The sequence below is a fragment of the Monodon monoceros genome, unplaced genomic scaffold (genome assembly GCF_005190385.1).
Source record: "Monodon monoceros isolate NGI ecotype Baffin Bay Population unplaced genomic scaffold, NGI_Narwhal_1 Super_Scaffold_12, whole genome shotgun sequence".
NCBI lineage: Eukaryota > Metazoa > Chordata > Mammalia > Artiodactyla > Monodontidae > Monodon > Monodon monoceros.
The window spans coordinates 14,947,363-14,969,135 of NW_021703768.1; the positions used below are offsets into that span (position 1 = coordinate 14,947,363).

Genomic DNA, 21,773 nt, shown 5'->3' on the forward strand with positions numbered 1-21,773 from the left:
ACCTGAAATAATCAGTTTGGGCTCTTGTTTACAGATGTTTTTAATGTGGCCTTGTGTGTAATTTCTATCTTTATGAGTGTAGTAGGTAAAGGGTTTTATCGGTATGTATAACAGATCATCTCACCTTATCTTTATTCTTCAGGAAATTGTGCTCCTGGCTAAGGTGGATTTTCAACAAATGAAATATAAACTTTTTCCTGCATTCATTAAGTCATCTGTGACTGCCATTGGGTTCATTTTGAAACACACACATGGGCACACATACATACTTCGCATGTCTAACTCCCTCACCCACCCAAATATAATAAACATTTAGCCTTTTAATTACAGGCAACAGGCATGGACAGAAAGTCAGAGGCCACTGCTGCAAACCTGGGATCCTGTAAATCTGGTTGAAAGGCAAAAAGTAGCAAATATCTTTCTGGATCCTGAGATGTCTGCTTCTTGGTCATGGAGTGGAGAGAATTGAATGAAATTGCACCGGCATGATCCCTAGCTTGGTGCTGGCCCAGTAACATTTGGTAAAGCCCACAATCTGTCCAAAAATGCCCAGAGCTCTGAACACTGAATGATGTTTTGTAAATCATGTGGCATCAAAACCTGGCCTGAACAGACATGAGGCTACTTCTGGGCTTGGCGTGAGTGGAGTTGGTCCTCTCTAGAAATAGGAATGTGTGATCCTTCTCCTTCCTTTCCTCGCCATCACCGGCCAATCTGAAATAAAGGCTACCCTTTATAAAGGCATTCTCTGTGCGTCAGCACCTGTTCGGTACTTTGTCACCTAGCTTTTGGAATGGCTATAATGCCCCTGGAAGGGATACATGACCAGCCATGAGACACAGAGAAACAAGTAACTTAGTGAAAGTCAAGAAGCACCAGGTAGAGAACCTGGATGGCACCCCAGCCTCTGACCACACAGGTCCTACTCCTACTACACTCCAGGCCCGGGTTTACATGAGGACACTACTTCTTAAGGAAAGACATCTCCCCTGTGCACCGAAAGGCAGGAAAGTGTAGGGAAGCGGTCCTCAAAATGTGATCCAGGGACCCCTGCCTGTCACCAAGAACTTTTCACGGGGGTTGCTATTTTCATAATAATATTAAGATGTTATTTTCCCTTTTCACTCTTGTTCTCCCATCAGGTTACAGGGAGTTTGCACCATCTACGTGATGTGTGTCGTACAGTAGACTGAGTGCAGACGCAGAGAGGAAAATCCCATTGTCGTCTGTTCAAGCTGGATGTGAAAGACATTTGAAAAGGGGTAAAATAAATTCACTCTTAACATTGCAGTATCTGAAGGAATTATACTTATTTTCTTAAAAATGTATTAATGTTAATATGTGGTGATTTTAGTATTTTTAAAAGGATTCACATTTAAATTTTTTCAGTCTTAATTCTTAACACATTTTATATCAATAAAGACACCCAACAAACCCAAAAGCTCTTTAGAGTCTTCACTGCTTTCGTCGAGTGTAAAGGGGTGTCAGTGCCTCAGTCTCCCCACTTGGATAAATGGGGATATTACCTACCTTGCATAGTTGTTTTGAGAACACAATGGTCTAACACATCTAAAAGTGCACACAGCACTGTCTGGCACATAATAAGCTCTTTGTTTTAGCTTTTACTGTTATGAATTTTTACGTTATACATTTTTGTGTTTATATCATGAAAAGCTCCCCCATGCTTCAAGATGAATAAAAAGAAGACACTACCAAATTACCCAAATAGATTTCATTCATTGAATTAGCAATAGGAAGGACATCTTGGAAGGAGTGTTATGCTTCAAGCATAAATGTTATGAGAGTTTCTATTTACTGTCAATTTCATATTCCCATCGACCAGTACTAAGCATAATACAAATCTCTTCAGAAAAACTAAAATCCATCACTTTTATAGACAGAGTCTTATTTTCCACATTTGCAGTTGCTGGATTTAGAAAAAGGATGATCTTGGTCAGGACAACATGTCTGAGACACATTACCCAAGGTGAAAATGGTATTTGCTGATGCAATACCAAATGTGGTCATTAATAATAGAATACCATGGAGTAACATAATAATGAATGCCTTGGATTTAGAGGTCTTATTCAATAGAATCAAAATTGTAGATTTCTTTAACAAATACAGATTTGATGTTTTAGTATAGTTAAACACTTTTAATATATTTGTAGGTCTATGCTAACTATAGGTGCATTCACTTCCTCCAAAGAAATGCATCATGTTTACTCAGAAAATAGTTTGTACTAAAAGGTTGTTTGAAGGAGTTGAAAAAAGTTTGACTTTCCTGAGTAGTATAGTGAGTATCAAGCCCAGCATGGAGACAACTGTTTTCCCTTGCTGTCAATTACTGACGTGTTCCACAGATGAGTCACATGACACCATCCCGTGCATCCAGGTTCTTGTATGTAACCCAGATGGGAGGGAAGAGGTGGGAGGTGGAAATTGATCTGGGTCAGTTCAATGTGTCACCAGAGTCTGAAATTCTATGACTCAAGCAGCACAGATGATAGCATAGTGATGTAGAGCAGCAAGACCCTGGCCAATTATGCCTGAGGTTCCTGAGCTGTACAGTGGGAATAATAATCATATCTACTCGATAAGGATGTTGTAAAGATTAAGTAACATAAGTAATGTATGTAAAGTCCTTGCCCTTGAAGTCATATTGACAGGAAAACTGCACCAAAAGTTGGCAAGTGGAAACCGAAATGCCAACTGTGCAAAACAGGTGATGGTATAATGGTAGAGTGTACTAGTCACCACTGCTTGTGTAAACCCAGTGGTGTACAATTGTTTTATTATGCTCACGGCCTCCGTGGGCCAGGGGTTTGGGGAAATCTCATTTGGGCGGTTTTTGGTTAGGATCTGTCGCATGGTTGTGGTCAGATGTCAGTGGACGCTGCCGTCATCTGAAGATTCGACTGGGCTGGGCGTGCAAGATGGTGACCTCCGATGCTGGCAGTGGGTGTTGGCCACTGACTGGAACCTCAACTGGGACCGTCAACCAGAGCACCTACAGTGACCCTTCCCCATATCCTGGGCTTTTGTACAGCCTGACCTCCTTGAGGGAGTCAGACTTCTTACATGGTCAGGGGCCAAGGAAGCAAGATGGAGCCGAACTGCATTATGTGACTGTCTGTGGAATCCGCAGCGTCACTACTGCTGCATTTTATTGGTTATGAGCAAGTCAACTAAGGCCAGGCCAGCATCAAAGGAAGGGGAGATAGACCCTGCCTCCCCATGGGAGCAGGGTCAAAGAATTAACAGCATGTTGCAAAGTTGCATACAAGGTTAATAACACATATTCATTTTCAGTTTCTGACTGTCTCTGAAAGAATAAAAAAAGAGACATAGTGAACATACTGACCTGAGAAATTCCCATATGATCGTAAGGCACTTTTTTCCTAACTGTCCCCCAATCCTGTGTAAAGAGAAGGATCTAGCCCACCTCAGTTTGAGAACAAGACCAAGAGGAAAGCTATGAACCAGAAATTGACAATTGCATCTCAAACACTGTTGCATTATGACAGGTCACATTAGCATTACCCTGGGGTTTTACTCTATTAGATTATAAGCGAGGCTACTGTAGCAGAAACTCCACAACACAGTGGCTTCAGTTTATTTCACATAATAGCCCAACCAGCTTGGGTCAGCAGGGCAGCTCTACTCCATGATGCCATTTAGAGACCCTGGTTCCTTTCACCCAATCACTCTGCTGTCCTCTGAGATGAGAGTGGCAACATGGGTGAAAGTGGCAACACCTCATCTCCAGGTGGGCAGAGGAAAAAGAGGCAGAGTGTAAAAATGCTGCTTGTCTCCAAGTTGGAGATGATCTGTACTTAGATTGAATCCAACCTCTGCTCACATCCATTGGCCCTAATTTAGTCACATAACCACACCTTGCTACCAGGGAGGCTGGGAAATATAGTCTGGCTGGGAAGCTCTGTGCCCAGGAAGAAAGAACAGATCTACAGAACAGTCAGCCCCACAAATAATCAATAAATTATTATTCTAACACTGAAATGTTTGCAGCATTAACAAGCTAATCAAATCTTCCTAATCTCCATCAGTTTCAGTGGCATTAATAATTAATGTGCCAACTGCAAATGAGTCTAAATTAAATGACAGGTATTCTTCAATGCACTTATAAATTTCTCTAGGACTACAAGCAATTCCCTTGCAAAAATGCCCGCTTGCAGAGTTGGAAACACAGCAATTATCTGGTCTCCTACAGATGAATTATTGTGAATTCCAAATTAATCATGTCCAATGGAATCTTAACAGAGTTTTGAAAAATCTCAGACAGAGGAAAGCAACCTAAAATTAAGAACTCACAAATGATCAAAATTGGTTAAGGGCCAAATTCATTCACATTCTAGGCAAGAAAAGATATTTTATGTGGTAACATTTATGTTAACTATGTATGTATCATGTATGTAACATTAAAGGACATATTAAATTCCATGTGTTTCTCAATTTAGAACAAGGTTCTTTCACAGCCGCTGCAAATAGAAGGGACTTGAATAGATGTTTACAGCCCCACTGAGCGTGCTCCTTAGGATGAGACGCTGCTGAACATTCTGTATGAACATGTTGTGACGTTAAGAACGCTGGATCAGAAATCTCTGGCTTCTTTTTGTTGTCTCCCTACAAAGGTTACTGAACTTCCCTAAATCTATTTTCTCATGTGTGAAATAGGAATGTTACCTACACTTCACAGTGGAGAAACAAAACATGGCACAATAAAGCACTTTGTACTCTGTAAAACACAATGCATAGTCCACAAAGCAGAAAGAATACATCGAGTCATCATCTAGTCTGCGGATGGGTAGTGCAACCAATCTGCAAAGCTCCCTGGGGCTTTGGTAAAATACACAGAGAGGGAGCGAGATTATATTCTCTCGCTTTTGACCCCAGTCTTGATGTCTCAACCAAAGACAGATGAATCAACTTGCAAGGTCCATCCCATCCTCAGATTACTCCCAGGAGAAAAGAGTCCTTACAAGTCACTCAGCCAGCTACAGCAGCCAGTGCTAACTTGGCCCTAATTCAGAAACTTTAATAGGATTACTTTGGTATCTACTGTCAGTTTAGACACCTAACTATCTTACAGATAATAGGTGTTAGCAAGTATTGATAAGGATTAAACTAAAAATTTGGATTTAATAAAAATTTACTTTGGGGTTAATTTGGATAAATATTTAATTTTAAAAATGTGAATAGCAATTATACTCCAACAAAGATGTAAAATAAAAAAAATTTTTTTAATGTGAATAAATAATTGGAGAAAGAAAAAAGCACTATGTCTCCAATATATTTTAAGTAGTGAAATTAAAAATGATCAAGTGTGAAGTTAAGGATGGGAGCTTCTCCTTAGGCTCTAAGCTGGTAGTTTGACAGGTTCTGCCTCTTCTCCAATGTGATGGGCATGACATCACGTCAAGAATATGCAGCCCTGAAAAGACCAAAGTGGGGAGATCTGGTGGCAAATTGCTGTGTGGGAACGGGCCAGGAAGCCCCAGGAATCCCAACTACAGAAGTCAGAGAGTGGGGCGCAGTGCACCCAGAGGATGAAAAATAGACACACATCAAAGGAGAGAATGACAAGGAAATCCAGTATCAGACATTTCCCTACTTTCCTGAACCACAGAGAAGTCCACCCTGGCAAAACAAGCTCATTTCTCATGCTGTTTTGTTTCTTCAACTAGAGAAGTTGTTTAAATCTTTTTTCTTTGCCTTCTTTCCCAAGTAGAGCTTTACTCCAGAAAGGCAAATAAACTGAATTTTTAAAAGTTATGATGTGGATAGAGGTGACAGTGGATTGCTTCACAAACTTAACTCAGAACGAGTCTCTTGAAGACTGGAAGAAGTAGATAATACATAAATGGGATGTTTTCAGGTCAGCAAATACGCTGTCCTCATCGCCACTCACAGGTAAAAAGGCCTCAAGGGGCTTCCCGGGTGGCGCAGTGGTTGAGAGTCCGCCTGCCGATGCAGGAAACACGGGTTCGTGCCCAGGTTCGGGAAGATCCCACGTGCCGCGGAGCAGCTGGGCCCGTGAGCCATGGCCGCTGAGCCTGCGCGTCTGGAGCCTGTGCTCCGCAATGGGAGAGGCCACAGCAGTGAGAAGCCCGTGTACCGCAACAACAACAACAACAACAAAAATGCCTCAAAATTAAAAGGGCACCAATATAAACGAGGCACTCAAACAGTGCAGTGCTGGTGTGGGACTTGGAGGTTAGAGAGGAGGAGGGGTCAGCTGCAGCGGGAGGGAAGTTCTGTGTGGAGAACACAGTATGGACACCTCCCAGCAGTCAAAAGATGAATTAGGCTTACCAAGTCGAGTGAAAAAATACTCAAAGAAAAACAAAACTGACAAGAAATATAGCACAATGTCCCGTACGTTCAGCTAAGTATAGATTAAAAACACACCCCATGCCAAGCACTGTATAGTTTTCTCAGGATATAGATTCAAAGATGTCAAAGACAAGAAGGTGGGTACTTGTGTGACGAGAATGTTAGACAGGATGAAGGAGTAAAGTTAAACTAGGGAGCCCTCCACTTTTAGATAGTGAACCCGCGTACTAATGAAATATAATTCATTCCATTCTGCACCCAAAATTTAAGGAAAAAGATGTGTCTCCAGCTAGCGAGGGCTGCTGAGTGCATGGTAAGGGCAAACACGATCTCCAGGCATCCCTGAATCCACTCCTCAGAAAGACCACTGCGCTGCCCAGACATGCCCCTCCTCAGAGGGGCACCTGCCCCACCAGGGAGAACTTGAAGCACTTACTTTGTGCTGCGGACTGAGCGAGGGACGGCTCCGTTGCTGATTTAATTAACGGCACAACCTGTGAGGTAATAAACACCTCATTTTACAGATTTCAAAGACCAAGTCACTTTTCCAAAGTCAGAAAGGTAGCTCAATGGATCTGAACTTCACGTTTACTTTCATTTCCAATATATCATGGCCTTCCCCCTAAACCACTAAACGGAGCATCTCTGCAGAGACTGAATCCTGAGGTCGTTCTTGTTTCTCAAATGCAATTTACACATTTTACATTGATTTTCTTCCTACTCTAAAGGCGGCACTGGAAACTGAGTCTCAGGGTGAAGCACACTCGTTCTTTCTGGGATCACATTTAGAAATGAAGACCCTTGACAGCAAGCCACTGACATGCCCTTTTACTTTCCCTGGATTTAATGAAAGTGCCCAAACTGTCACCACCTTGGGAGCCATAACACATTCCAGGGAGGGACATTCAACTCTGCTCCTCCAGAAGCTTCAAAGCCCCCTTACAGAGGTCCCAGCGCCATGATATGGTAAGGTGTTCTTCTGAAAATTAAACCAGGTTTGGAGCAGACAAGCCGCTCTTGAATTCCCCACATTATTCTGACAGCCCTAAATCAGTTTCAAGCCGAGACAACAAAGCAACTCTCAGAAGGGCAGGGCCTGCGTCCAGCTGACACAGCACTCACTTTGCAAAAACACGACATTTCAACCCTGTCCAAAAATTACACTGGAGAGCCAATACGATTCTGACTTTTATTATCAGGTCAGGACAGAGAAGGTACAGGAAGAAGTAGCAGCATAAGGGTCTGCTACCTGATCCCGCTTCCACTGGTCCCCAGGCAAGAAGGACGCTTGTGCAGGAGAAGGATGATGACGCAATCCCTGGCCGACTCAGAACAGCACTTGGGGCCTGAAGTGCATCTGCTTGGTGGCGTTGTTCTTCATCCCCATCTTCAGCATCCATTTGGACTTCATCCTTTGGACATACTGCATGTCCCGCTGGCGCACGAGAGCTGCTCCTGGGGTTGGAAAGGGGATAAGAAATGAGGCAAAGGTCTGTGACCTGTGATCAGAGAAGACCCAACTTGGCAGAGAATCAAAGCTAGTTTCGGGTAAGTGGGTTCTTATATTTAAACAAGAGTTATTATCTGGGGTCTCTATCCAATGGGCCTTGCGGGGTTTATTGCATACCAGAACTTCTCTCTATATACATTTTCCTGGGATGAGCCTCTTTAGTTTTCATCATCTGAAAAGGTCTATAAGCCCAAAAGGTGAAGCCCCATTGACCAAAAGGGACAGAGAAAGGCAGACTATAAACCAAGTCAGAGGGACTTCCCTGGTGGCGCAGTGGTTGGAAGTCTGCCTGCCGATGCAGGGGACACGGGTTCGTGCCCCGGTCCAGGAAGATCCCACATGCCGCGGAGCAGCTGGGCCCACGAGCCATGGCCGCTGAGCCTGCGTGTCCAGAGCCTGTGCTCCACAACGGGAGAGGCCAGAACAGTGAGAGGCCCGCGTACCTCAAAAAAAAAAAAATCCGCCTGCCAGTACAGGGGACACAGGTTCGATCCCTGGTCCAAGAAGATCCCACATGCCGTGGAGCAACTGAGCCCGTGCACCACAACTACTGAGCCTGCACTCTAGAGCCTCTGCTCCACAACAAGAGAAGCCACCGCAATGAGAAGCCCACACACCACAAAGAAGAGCAGCCCCCGCTCGACGCAACTAGAGAAAGCCCACGCACAGCAACGAAGACCCAAAGCAGCCAAAAATTAATTAATTATAAAAAACCAACTCAGCTCACAGGGAGCCGTAGTGAAGGAACCTACGTGTATATAAACACAGAGCCATTTACAATGGATTCCAGTGCCAAAGCTTTCCAGGCCATCAGAAGGCAGCTCTCTCCCTTCTCTCTATACTGTTTTCAGTGGACTGACTTTCTCCTTGAAGATCCAAGCATAATGAGCTTCACTCAGCAGACACATCAGAATAGATTTAAATAATTTCACACTGATGATGTTTCAAAGCTTAACAGTTTCAGTGGCTTGCTCTAGCTCTGAGTCTTACTAAGTTTTCTATGGAAAAATTACAAAAGGAAGAACCGACAGCTGGCCTTTATTATGTACATGTGCTATGTCATACATGCATTATGACAGTCAACGTGCCCAACTCTACAAGTAGGTCCTATTAATATCATCTTCACTTTATAAGTGAGGAAACAGAGGTTTCAATCAATTAAATTACTCATACTCATTGTATAAGAACCTACAAGTATATCAGGTAAGTCATGTTTGACTTCACAGCTCAAACTATCGCCACAAGGATATTTAATTCCTCTGTATGACCTCCAGGAGAATTTCAACCTTTGCTAATTGCTAAACAATTATTTTTGTAACTATACCTCCTGAAAAAGGTAATGGTCTATATGAGTTTTAAAATAGTTACTATGCTAGGGAATACAAAGCTTTTAAGTCATGGAGCTTTGGGCTTATTGCCATAAATGTCTCAAGTGGTCACAGAAGCCCCCAGGGCCAAGAAGGTAAGTTTCCCCTAGAGAGGACCCACAAGGACAAAGAAAAAAACCAGTTCACCCGAGGCCCCTTGTGCGATGCAAGTTCCTGGGCCGGGCCTTGTGGTCCACGTGGACGTACCTGTGCTGCCAGCCCAGCCCAGGGCTCTGTACTGCTGGAGGACCCGGCCCACAGCCTTCTGATTCTTAGCAACTGCCACAGCTCTTGACAAGCCAAACCGCTGTTTGTAGTATCTCATCAAGGAGCGATGACCCACTCTGGCACCTGTTTTTCAAAAGAACAATATTGAAGCACTGAGTTGGACAGTTTTTCAAGGCAGAGCTATAAAAGTAAAGGCTTTCTGAATCAGAATTTTCACTTTTATCTAGCTGGAAAATGGATGTGCCAGAAGAAACAGTGCTTTAATCTGCTGAAGAAAGATGAAGCTGCATGTTAAACAATGAAAGAAGGAAAACCAAAGAGTAGAGACACTGAAAAACAGAGATAATGGCAAGTCACTGCCAGGTGAAAAATTCAGCATCTGTACTGACAATATGCTTCCCTAGAAATTCACATAGCTGCCCCCAACTAATACAGATAATAGGATCCGAGGAGGTAAGGAGCTTTAACTTTTTTTTTAATAGAAAAAAGATTAAGCACAGATAATGGCCCTGATGTTTAGGTCTACAAGCCACAGTCTGAGTCTAGAAGAGACACCAATCCACTTTTCCTTTGCTTAAATTCTCTATTGCAGTGGTTCTCAAACCGGCAATTTTATCGCCAGAGGACACGTGGCAATGACTGGAGACATTTTTGGCTGTCACAGCTAGAGGGAGGCTCCTGACATCTAGTGGGTGGAAGCCAGGGATGCGGCTAAACATCGTACAATGCACAGCACAGCCCCCAAAACAAAGAATTATCTGGCCCAAACGTCCACAGTGCTGAGGCTGAGAAACCCTGCCCTACTGCTTTCTAAACGACGGAAGTCGCCTGGTGAATCGTAATTTTATTTTATTTTTTATTTTTATTTTTTTCCATTATGTGGGCCTCTCACTGTTGTGGCCTCTCCTGTTGTGAAGCACAGGCTCCGGACGCGCAGGCTCAACGGCCAGGGCTCACGGGCCCAGCCGCTCCACGGCATGTGGGATCTTCCCGGACTGGGGCACGAATCCGTGTCCCCTGCATCGGCAGGCGGACTCTCAACCACTGCGCCACCAGGGAAGCCCGAACCGTAATTTTAAAAGATGACTAAGATGAATCCTCTCTCCAGGTTTTACTTACTGAGAAGGATCTGATACAACCATGTCAGTCAATCACGCTTTCAGAAATGAACGCTTTGGACTATCTGTTCTTTTATAGGACAAGTGTGCTGACCCCTGGATCTCAGCTTCACAGCAGGTGAAAGTGAAGGGGGCGGGCTTCAGTGATGACACACTCCAGGCTCCATCAGAGCGCCCTGGCTCTTGAAAAGTTCTCCTGGGCCACCGGCATGAGATCACCTGAGAGCTTACTAAACCCAGGCTATACTTTCACAAGAATATTAACTAGAACATAAGCAATCAAATACATTCCCAGACAGACATCAACGCATAGAAGCTTAACAACAGCATACACACAAGGCATGGAACAGCTGTTTCCACTGAAAACGAATTAAGGAAATACAGCCAGGTAGAACCAGGAGTACGGACACTTATATATATAAAATCATTTCTTTCAGAATATTTTGTGCAGAAAGACCATGAACAGAATACTGTTAACTATTGTAGATGGCTATATTCGCTTTTAGGACCTCGATTTTTAACTTGCAAGAAAAAATTCTGTCAGGTTATTTCGTTTCAAGTCCCTATACCTGGCAAGCTACCTGGGAAACAGTTTGCTCTCTGCGCAGATATGGAAAAGTGGTTACTTCCAGTTGACTGATTGGTGATCAGATGCAAGAGATGACAAAGAGAAACTTTCAATTCAGAGATGATGTGGCCTTTGGATACTAATATGGATGAAAAGATGCTTCCCAGGACCTGACTGTTCTGGCAGCAGAAGAGTTAACAAAGCTCCTAAACCACAAGAAATAAGTGAGATACAGCGGATGGAGAAGGACTCACTCTTAAATGGAGACTCTGGCAGGAAAGCCCAGCACTGCTGATTATGACTTTCTATTTATAATATAGGCAGGATGCTCTGAGTTTGCAATGATGATTTCCTCAAAATCATTAAATGATAATGCTGCTGGTCATTAGTACTTAATAAATCGATTTATTTACATTCGTAAGCAGCATTTAGAAATCCGTTATTATTGAAGGTTGGCTTCTAAAACATGCTTGAAAAAGTTTCATTAATCAATGCCAAGGTTTCCGACACCTGACAGGAGAACGCTAAACATTCGGTGTTTAAAGTTACTCCTGTCCTGTGGCAATGACAGTGAGAACCTAACATTAAGCACCAAGTACAATGTGCTGAGAACAGCTCAACTGGAAGGCCCTCATCAAGGAAAATTCGTTATAGAACACGGTGTGCCTGTCCATAAATAACAGATGGGTAATGTCTGAGTTATGATGAAGCCACAACCTGTCCATCTATCTTTCTCCACAGTAAGAACTGCTTACAAGACTGTCACTCCTAACTTAAAACATGATACAAGTGAACTTCTTTACAAAACAGAAACAGACTCACGGACATAGAGAACAAACTTACGGTTCTCAAAGGGGAAAGGAAGGAGGTGGGGAAGGGAGAAATTAGGAGTTTGGGACTAGCACATACAAACTACTGTACATAAAATAGGTAAATAACAAGGCCCTACTGTATAGCACAGGGAACTATATTCAGTATACTGTAATAAACCATAATGGAAAAGAATACAAAAAAGAATATATATATATATATATATATATATATATATATATAAAACAGAATCACTTGCTGTACACCAGAAACTAACACAAAACTGTAAATCAACTGTACTTCAATTAAAAAAAAAGACTGAGGGCTTCCCTGGTGGCGCAGTGGTTAAGAATCCGCCTGCCAATGCAGGGGACACGGGTTCGAGCCTTGGTCAGGGAAGATCCCACGTGCCGCAGAGCAACTAAGTCTGTGCGCCACAACTACTGAGCCCACGTGCCACAACTACTGAAGCCCATGCACCTAGAGCCCATGCTCAACAAGAGAAGCCACCACAGTGAGAAGCACGTGCACCGCAACGAAGAGTAGCCCCCGCTCGCCACAACTAGAGAAAGCCCATGCAGCAACAAAGACCCAGTGCAGCCAAAAAGAAAGAAATAAACAAACGAATAAATAAATGTATTTTAAAAGTTTCCACTCCTACTTAACAAATAGCCTAACACTGGGTGACATTAGACAGTGAAAAAGAAAATATCTCTAACTGTAAGTTTCCTAAGAAGATTGATCACGTGCCTTTCGTGGATCCAGCAACAGATTCATCTGGCTAGTCAGCAACTAACTGGATGTGTTTTCACACCAACTTGCTCCACAGGAACTGAAGAGCAAAGAGGGAGGAACTGAGCCAGACCACAGTCTTCAAAATAAATGCTCATAGCGCCCTCTACCGGACACTCTATGCCACTGCCTCTGGGATCATCTACTTGACCTGAAGCAACTAGATTTCAGGAATCACAACTCCCTGCTGCTTTCAAAACCAGTTTAAAGCAGACTCTGCTAAGTGTAGCTGATTAAGTACCGCTAGGCTCTCCACATTAGAATCCTTCCCAAGTCAGCTTCATGCTAACATCCACGCTGACCCAGTCATATAACTGAGCATAATCAAGGAAGTTTCTGAACGGTAAATTCGTTCAAAGACATAACCAGGTGACTGAATATACTGTTATAATATCACTACACACGTATACAGTGTTTATTCAGAGATTTCCTATTTTCTTGGTTCATTACAAAATCCCCAAGTCAGCACTGAGACACGGAGGTAAACCAATGGACACAAACCTGTCATGTCTCATTATAACCAAGACTGACTAGAGCATGACTGGTTTTTAAAATGAGATGGTAAAAGTGTATGTAACTGTATAGCTGGAATAAATTTCCAAATATTGGGACCTTCTGATTCACTAAGAGTGCTATGTTCTGTTGCTATTTAAACAAATTCTATTATCAGGGCTCAGCCCCCGGTCATCTGTGAAGAAGACCCAGGAAGGCAGCGAATGCTGTACATTTAGATTTTTCCATTCTTGGCTCTTAATCTCATCCAAGTCACAGATGCTTTTCAGAAACTACAGCCTTTCCCCAGAAAAAGTGCACTTACCCGCACAGTCAAAAGAAATCTGTGCGGAGGAATTCCCTCACGGTCCAGTGGTTAGGACTCCGTGCTTTCACTGCCCAGGGTGCGGGTTCGATCCCTGGTCGGGGAACTAAGATCCCCCAAGCCACGCAGGGTGGCCAAAAAATAAGTTAATTAATTAAAAAACAAATGAAGAAATAAAAAAATTTAAAAATCCGTGTGGCCACACAGGTGACTTTATGATGTAACAGCGTTTCCCCAGGAAAATGCACACACTCAGAAAAAAGTGCACAGCTAGGGACGAAAGCTGAGGTAAGGCAGCACCTGGCAGCTGGTCTGGCCTCTCCAGAGTCTAACAGTACAATATCGCCCAGTACTCCAAGACCAAGCCGCTTACTCACTACTTCCCAGTCTCCCTTAAGAGCTGCCCTGAGGTCATCATCCAGTACTTTAAAACAGCATCACTTGGTACGTGGACACGTAGCTGTAAGCAAGGAAATTCATGCTTAAAAAACCCAAGAGGGCTTCCCTGGTGGCGCAGTGGTTGAGAGTCCGCCTGCCGATGCAGGGGACACGGGTTCGTGCCCCGGTCCGGGAAGATCGCACATGCCGCGGAGCGGCTGGGCCCGTGAGCCATGGCCGCTGAGCCTGCACGTCCAGAGCCTGTGCTCCACAACGGGAGAGGCCACAGCAGTGAGAGGCCCGCGTATGGCAAATAAATAAATAAAAGTCACCTCCAACCTGCCAGTCACTCAGTCAACAGACATTTATGCGGCTCTTGTGTGTCTGAGGCACTGTGCGGAGATGGAAGACGCCAGCTTTGTCCTCACAGAAACGGGGCAGAAGGCAAGCCAGCCCACAGGCACAGAGGAGCTAGAGCCACATCACGACAGCTGGGCAGGGGGCCCAACGTGAGCCCTGCAGGGCGAGGACGAGGAAGGGGGAACAGAGGCAGCGCCCAGGCAAAGGCCCAGGGGAGGGAGACTGCGTGCGGGCGGGAAAGGAAGAGCGCCAGACACCTGGGCGACAAAGTGACCCTGAAGGCAAGGGCTCCCCCTGGGAATTCCAGAGGGAAAAGAAAATAGACTGGTGGTCAAGTGGAAACCAGGCTGGAGACGGCCAGACAGGAATCTTTCATGGTGACACAGATAAGGAGAAAAAAAAAGAAATAATATTCAAAAGCCATTTAGGAATTGCAATTAGTCACCATCTGGATGTGGGAGAGGAAGAGTGGATCCTGAGAAGACACCCAGGTTTGGCTTTGGCGAACCTGAGGAAACTCCATCGCTCTGGGCAAATGTGTTGTCTACATAGCTAAGGAGTCTTTAAGCTACAGACGTCTTAAGTCCAGATGAAAATTTCTCTACTTCTAAAATAGGATATGCTCACTGGTGAGCAGCGTTGCTGAAAAATGAAGCCCACGTTCCTAGTGATCCTACTACACGCCATGCGCCGCTGGCAGGGACCATTTCATTCACTTTCTCAAGGTCTTCTGTGATCTCAGTCTCAGTTAAGGAAGGGGAAGCTAATGAAACTAGGGGCTAAATAAACAGTCTTAGAAAAGAAGCTATTAAGCTTATTTCTGACATTCTGCCTCAGTATTTCCACCACGGGAAGGCGGGACTCGGTCCTCTGTGATACATTTAGGCCTGTTTTGCTGCTGCGTATTGTGTAGGCCACAATATCCTGCTGCATTGCCGCTTCCCCCCACTGTAGAAGAATTATATCCTCAAGACAGGTTCTGCCGGCACTGTCCTTTCACTGTCATTGTCTAAAGCTGCCCTTAGCCTTAGAAGGTTATTACTCTGGGTTAAGCAGGGCTCTCTATACCTAAGCCGTGCTATTCCAGGTGGAGAGCAGCACCTCAGGGTGGCTTCTTCATGGCAGACGTCTCCATTGGCAATGTGGCTGTTCCTGCTCCCACCATCACTGCAAATCTCCCAGGCAGTGGAGACAAGTGGGGAAAGGGCTTCGCTGACGAGGTCCATGATCCTGGGTAAATTACTCAACCTGTCTAAGCTTCAGCTGGCTCATATGTCAAATAAGGATAACAGAATCTAACTCAAAGGCTTGATGTAAAGCTAAAATAATATATCTGCCTGAATGTGCTAACTGCTCAGTAAATACGAGGTATTATTAGGATCTTATTATCTTATCATCCCATTCCCTGTCCTTTTTAGACACGTCTTCTGTAGCTGCCCCCATTCCTATTAGCTAAGCATAACACTGTAAGCAATACTGCATACTTCTCATATTCATGGCTTTCCTTCTTCTATTCACATCTGGGACAAAATCCTGCCATTATGAATCCTGTTCCCCAAAGGAGAAGGCAGAATTCAAACTCCAAGCCTCCCCCTACACCCAGAATACGGACAGGAAACCTGGGTGCTGTCAATCAGGTCCACCCATGCCAAACTAACATATGCAAGTCTGAGCCACCATGGAAACAGGAATCAGTTCAAGGAATAAGAGCAAAGTCAAGTTTAACAAGAAAAACCTGGATGGGGCCAAAAAACCAGATAATAAACAGAATACAAAAGGTCTACGTATTGAAAAGAAAGGCAGTGACTGATTAAAGCATTACGAATCACAACAAAAGTGAGGAAAACATTGATGCAATTTAAACAAAACAGCCAAGACAGAGCTACGGGGCAACCTTCAGAGTTCACCTCATCCAGGGGAACACAAACACACACTTGAAGCTGTAGGGTCTCTCCCCTTGGTGTGGAAGGGAAGTGATGGGAACATGCCGCTCCGATAATCTCAGCAGCATGCAGCTATGTATTCTGGACAACTGCACTTACCGGAAGGGAGAATCAGCTCCATGGTGTCGTCTTCATATTCCAAGGCCCTTTCTGAGGGCAAGTCCTCAGTCTCATCAGGGTCCTCCCCTTCCTTGTGATCTGGGTAGCTACTCCTGGAACCATGGAATGTCATTAATACATAGACCAATACCTCAAATTTAACTAAAATACTGCAAACCTACTAGATAACTAAAGGGGTTAGGGGTGAGAGGTTAACAGTTGCAGCGACTACACTGAAAGCTTCTGGAGAGAAAACAATTTGTTAGCATTTTCTTTGTAGTAAAGTATGCAAATGGCCTATGAATTCAAAATGGATCCCAGACCTAAATGTAAAATACAAAACTATAAAAAATCCTACAGATAATATAGGAGAAAACCTAGATAACTTAGGGTTTGGTGATGACTTTTTAGGAACGACACAAAAGGCACAGTCCATGAAAGAAATAACTGATAAGCTAAACTTCATTAAAATTAAAAACTTCTGCTCTGTGAAAAACAATGTCGAGAGAATTAAAATACAAGATTCAGACTTGGAAAAAAGTATTTGCAGAAGACACATCTGATAAAGGACTGATATCCAAATGCAAAAAGAACTCTTAAAACTCAGCAATAAACAATCTGATTAAAACATGGGCCAAAGGCCTTAACAGACTCCTCACTAAGAAGATACACACATGGCAAATAAGCATGCAAAAAAGATGCTCCACAACATATGTCATCAGAAAAATGCAAATTAAAACACAGAGATACCAGTATGCACCTATCAAAATGGTCAAAATCCAGAACAATGACAATATCAAATGCTGGTGAGGATCTGGGGCAACAGGAACTCTCATTAATTGCTAGTGGGAATGCAAGAGGGTACAGCCCCTTTGGAAGAGCTGGCGGTGTCTTGCAAAAATCAAACACACTCTTACCGTAAGACCCAGCAATCCTGCTGCTTGGTATTTACCCTAAGGAGTCAAAAACTTCTGTCCATACAAAAACCTGCACATGAATTCCAGAAGATTTATCCAAATTCTTAAAACTTGAAGAAACCAACATGTGCTTCAATAGGTGAACAGATAAATAAACTGTGGCACATCCATACAAGGGAGTATTTTTGGATTACACAAAAAAGAAATGAGTTAGCAGGCCATGAAAAGACATGCAGGAACCTTAAAAGCATATTACTAAGTGAAAGAAGCAGTCTGCAAAGGCTACATACTGTATGATTCTAATCATACAACATTCTGGAAAAGGCAAAAATATGGAGACATTAAATATCACTGTTTCCCAGGGGTCGGGTGGAGGAGAATGATGAACAGGCGGAACACAGAGGATTCGTAGGTCAGTGAAGCCACTCTGTATGATATTCTAATGGTGGATACATGTCATTGTATGCACATTTCTCCAAACTCATACAATGGACAATACCAAGAGTGAACTCTAAACTATGGACTTTGAGTGATAATTGATGGATCAACTTGGTTCATCAATTGTAACAAATGTACCACTGGGGGATGCTGATAATGAGGGAGGCTATGCACGTGTTGGGTAAGGAGTATATTTGAAATCTCTGTACCTTTTGCTCAGTTTTGCTGAGAATCTAAAATTGTTCTAAGAAAGAGTGAGCAAATAACCTATAACAGAATTCCTTCACCTCTGTATTTGTTTCTCTCCAGGAGGGCTGGCAAACAGAGGAAGAGGAGGAGACTGTACAGCTGGAGATGCAGCTCTCCTCAATTTAATCATTACAAAAACAAGTCCTAGAACAGTGCTGAACAACAGAAGTCTCTGATGATGCAAATTTTCAGTCTGTGTGTCCACTATGGTAGCTATGTTTAAAGCACATCTGTTTTTAAGCATAGGGCTTGAAATGTGGGGAGTGCAACTGAAGAACTGAATTAAAAAATTTTTACTTAATTAACCAAAAGAGCGACATGAGTACACCTAGGAATTAGCAAATTAGACACTGTAGTTCCAGAAGAATCTCTGTGCTTCTACAGCTGTTCATAAATACACATGGAAAATAACTGGAGAAATGTACACTAAGGCAGATAAGCCAATAGGAACAGACAAAAGACTAGATCAGATACTTCACAAGAGATATCCAAATGGCCAGTTGATATATAAAAAGGTTCTCAACTGCATCAGTCCTCATCAGGGAAATGCAAATTAAAACCACAATGGATACCCCTACAGAGCCACCAAAGTGGCTATAATGAAAAACTCTCTGTCAGGACAAGTAAGAAATGAGAAATCAGGAGGAAAATGCAAAAGGACAACTTAAAAGACCAGCACTTTTCTGAACACCTGTATCAGGTGGACTCTGCACACCTGGCACGGTCATTATACACACCTGCTTGCACAGCAACCTGTGCTAGGTCATAGGCACACTGACACTAAGAACCAGCTGTTCCAGAATTCCTAGCATGGATTCGTTGCATGATGTATGAAATAGTCGAGATTCTAGGTAAAGGTGGAATAATTTCACCAACAAGTGATTGGGATAGGCCTGGTGCAGCCACCAGCTCAAGTCCCTTAGGGGACAGCCTGTGATTCAAGGGCTCTCAGGGAAACCAAGATGTGAACCCTAACCTCCCTGCCTCTGTTCCTGAGGTAAATGGCAAAACTGAACTTCTGACCATGGAAACCACAACAAGCAAAAACAAGTTTTCAAACCACACAAACTGACAGTTTGGGCCTGAGATCTTCTCCGGGTCAGATATGTGTGTTTAACTCTGTGATACTCAGTTTCTCATCTACAGAATGAGAGGAAATAAGTACCTCCTAAAAAGTGTGCTAAGAGGTATGAAGAATACGATACCGGACAGAGCCAGACACAGACAGTTATCAGGTAGGGGCACGTGCAAATCCAATGCAAATGTGATCAGCTGGCTTCGCTCGACATTACAAACCAGACTTACCTAAAATCATAGAAGTCTGCAAATTCCAAAAGAGCATCCCCATCTGTGAAGAGCTTGCAGTGACTCCTGTCATTCATGTGAGCCTTTACAGCTTCCGTGGAGTAGAAGGACTTCCCCCTCTCATTGCACCACAAGCAAATCTTCCCCACACCAACTTTCTCTCCTGGAAAAATAAGTTGAGAAAAAAATATGAAAGCAGCTTTTTGCAGCCAGATTAGGGCTCATTGTCGATGTCCACACTTCAAAAAACAGCCATCAAGTTGCTGATTTTCACAAAATCGGCCGGTCACTCAATCCAAGATTGAGGAGAAGCCCCAAATTAATGCCCCCCAATAATGTGGTATTTTGTCATTCAAAAGGAAAAAACGACTGAACTTACCCAAATATTTAATCAGTCCCTTAAGATCGGAAAGATACTCTACATCAGGAATAAAGAAGCTGTGCACTTTAGTCATATGAGCCACATTCTTCGTGAGGGAGCTTGAATGATGGGGACAAAACAAGCAGTCAGTTATGGGGATGGCACCACGCGGGGTGCTTCCTCCAGCCTCTTCCTCCACTGCCTCCTCCTCCGGGGCTGCAGCATCCTCACATTCCAGTTCCTCATCAGAATCAATATCCTCCCAGTCTGCAAGCCAGAGATTTGAAAAACAAAGTTAGCTGAAGATCTCAAAGTCAGCCAATCATCCACCACACACCGGTCGGCATGGCTAAGGAATGCCTTCACCCTTCTTTTTCAGCGCACAGCAAACCCCTTGAAGGAAGCACGTGCTCCTTTCCTATGCATATATGAACACATGCAATCAGCGTCAGGGGGATGAGGGAAAAATAGCTCATTAAGTCAAGAAGCCTAGATTGCTGGCTCCGGCCTCACACTGCAAGTTAGCTAGCCGATTCTGAGCACCTCAAACTCAGAGCAAAGCCATCATGACCAGAAACCCAATGGAATTAAACATTCTGCAGCACATGGTGTGAGGGTACTATGTTCTCCTTCTGCATATATTAACAATCTCCTCCTTCAACAGAGAATGTATCCTTTCATTCTACAAATATTTACTAAGTAACTATTCCCCCCACCCCCCGTTAAGGTTTCAGTCCCCGAATCGACAACAGTGAGCTAAACACACAAAATGCCCTGTGGGGGCGCTGGCCACACCAGCCACTTCAGAAACCAAGGAAACACCCTCACGCATCACTTTCACCTGAAAACGGACACCTCCCCCCTCCAACCTCAAAGATAAACTGGAAGCTTGAGGACCAGCCCCGTCCCCTGCCCCGCCCCGCCCCCCAGACAGGCCCCCACCATCTGCATCCAGGTCGTCCTCACTCTCCTCCTCCCCCTGCTGTTTGGCCAACTTCTTCGCCTGCTGTTCAAACCACTGCAGCCGGGGAGGCTTCTCGACCGGGTCTCGCTGCTGAGTCCCACGTCCTCCAGCGGCCACGGTCACTGGACTCCGGGACTCCGCCTCGGGCGCTGGGGCCGCCTTCTTGGGAGACGTGGACGGCTGGGCCTTGATGACCTGCTGGATGGCCGCGTTCACCGCATCCCTGTCCACGCCCAGCCCTTCCTCCAAGTTCTTTTCATTCAGGATCGCCACTTTCCGACTCACCGCCTCCTTCTCCAGCTCCACGTGCCGCCGGGACCTCAGATGGTTTTCGTAGGCCTTGAAGGAGGCAAACTTCTTACTGCAGACGGCGCAGTAGGTGGCCGCGCCCTTGCTCTCCGGCTCCGCCAGGGCCCGCTGCGCCCGCACCCGCTCCTGGAAGCCCTCAGCGCCGACCGGGGCCATGCCGGCCACTTTGCGCCTCAGGTTGTAGCGGTGCCAGTCCGTCTTGTAGTGGGCCCGCTGCGCCTCCGCGTCGTCCAACAGCGCCCGGCAGGTGTTGCAGGTGTAGGTCGCCATCGCCAGCCGGGAAATAAGAGGCCAACCAAGGCAGCAGTCTAGCGACCACTGAGCGCCCTGACCCCACCAGACACTCGGACCGTAAGCCTCAAGACCCACGAAGAGCCGGATTGCGAGCTGACTTCCGGACTGGATCGAATTATTTCCGGCCGGACAGGAAGTCCCGCCTCCCGACCTGTAGCCACGCCCCCGCCGCGGAGAGGCCAGAGGCCCCGGGAATGTGGGGGAAGCCCGGGAGGGATCAGCCCCGCCCAGTCGGCCTGAGGTGGGTGTTGATTGGGTTGGCGTAAGGAGGGCTGTGAATGGATGGGCCTGAGGCAGGTGGTGATTGGATGAGCCTGAGACGAGTGGTGATTGGATGGGCCTGAGGTGATTGTTGTTTAGGTCTCCGCGAGGTGTGGGATCGGTGGATCCGCGTGAGCTGGGTTGACCAGAAGTAATAGGTGTTCATTGAGTCGACCGAGGTGGGTGTTGCCCTGAGTTGGGTGTGATCGACAGGCCTCGCCCCCGCAGGTTACTGTCCTTTTTGGTTGTGCTGTGAGGCGTGGTGCTGGGAAGGGGACCACCGCGCGGGACGGAGGACTGGGGAGCCGGGAGGACTGATGCGTGCGACCGC

The 21,773-nt window shown here is 44.9% G+C and overlaps 1 protein-coding gene across 2 annotated transcripts; it reads right to left on the reverse strand.

Moving 5' to 3' along the window:
* Positions 1–1,152: 1,152 nt before the first annotated feature.
* On the reverse strand, positions 1,153–21,246 carry ZNF622 (zinc finger protein 622). Of its 2 annotated transcripts, XR_003792769.1 has the most exons (8): positions 20,557–21,246; positions 19,633–19,881; positions 19,254–19,416; positions 16,345–16,457; positions 9,439–9,582; positions 7,604–7,809; positions 6,791–6,848; positions 1,153–1,235 (listed from the first exon to the last, which is right to left on the reverse strand). XR_003792769.1 is itself a non-coding variant. In XM_029217930.1 (6 exons), exons 1-6 carry the CDS (start codon positions 21,155–21,157, stop codon positions 7,682–7,684), a joined length of 1,398 nt encoding a protein of 465 aa, XP_029073763.1. In that variant the 5' UTR covers positions 21,158–21,246; the 3' UTR covers positions 7,541–7,681. The 2 variants fall into 2 exon arrangements, 1 of the variants encoding a protein (XP_029073763.1); XM_029217930.1 differs by lacking the exons at positions 1,153–1,235; positions 6,791–6,848 and having other exon boundaries at positions 7,541–7,809.
* Positions 21,247–21,773: the final 527 nt, after the last annotated feature.

Excerpts from the sequence above, each read along its gene's own strand:
- ZNF622 (XM_029217930.1), bottom strand. The coding sequence starts at position 21,157 with ATGGCGACCTACACCTGCAACACCTGCCGGGCGCTGTTGGACGACGCG. Across the intron at positions 19,417-19,632 it reads GGGACTGATTAAATATTTGG|GAGAGAAAGTTGGTGTGGGG; the intron begins GTAAGTTCAGTC and ends TTATTTTTCCAG. Across the intron at positions 16,458-19,253 it reads GCAGACTTCTATGATTTTAG|GAGTAGCTACCCAGATCACA; the intron begins GTAAGTCTGGTT and ends CCATGGTTCCAG.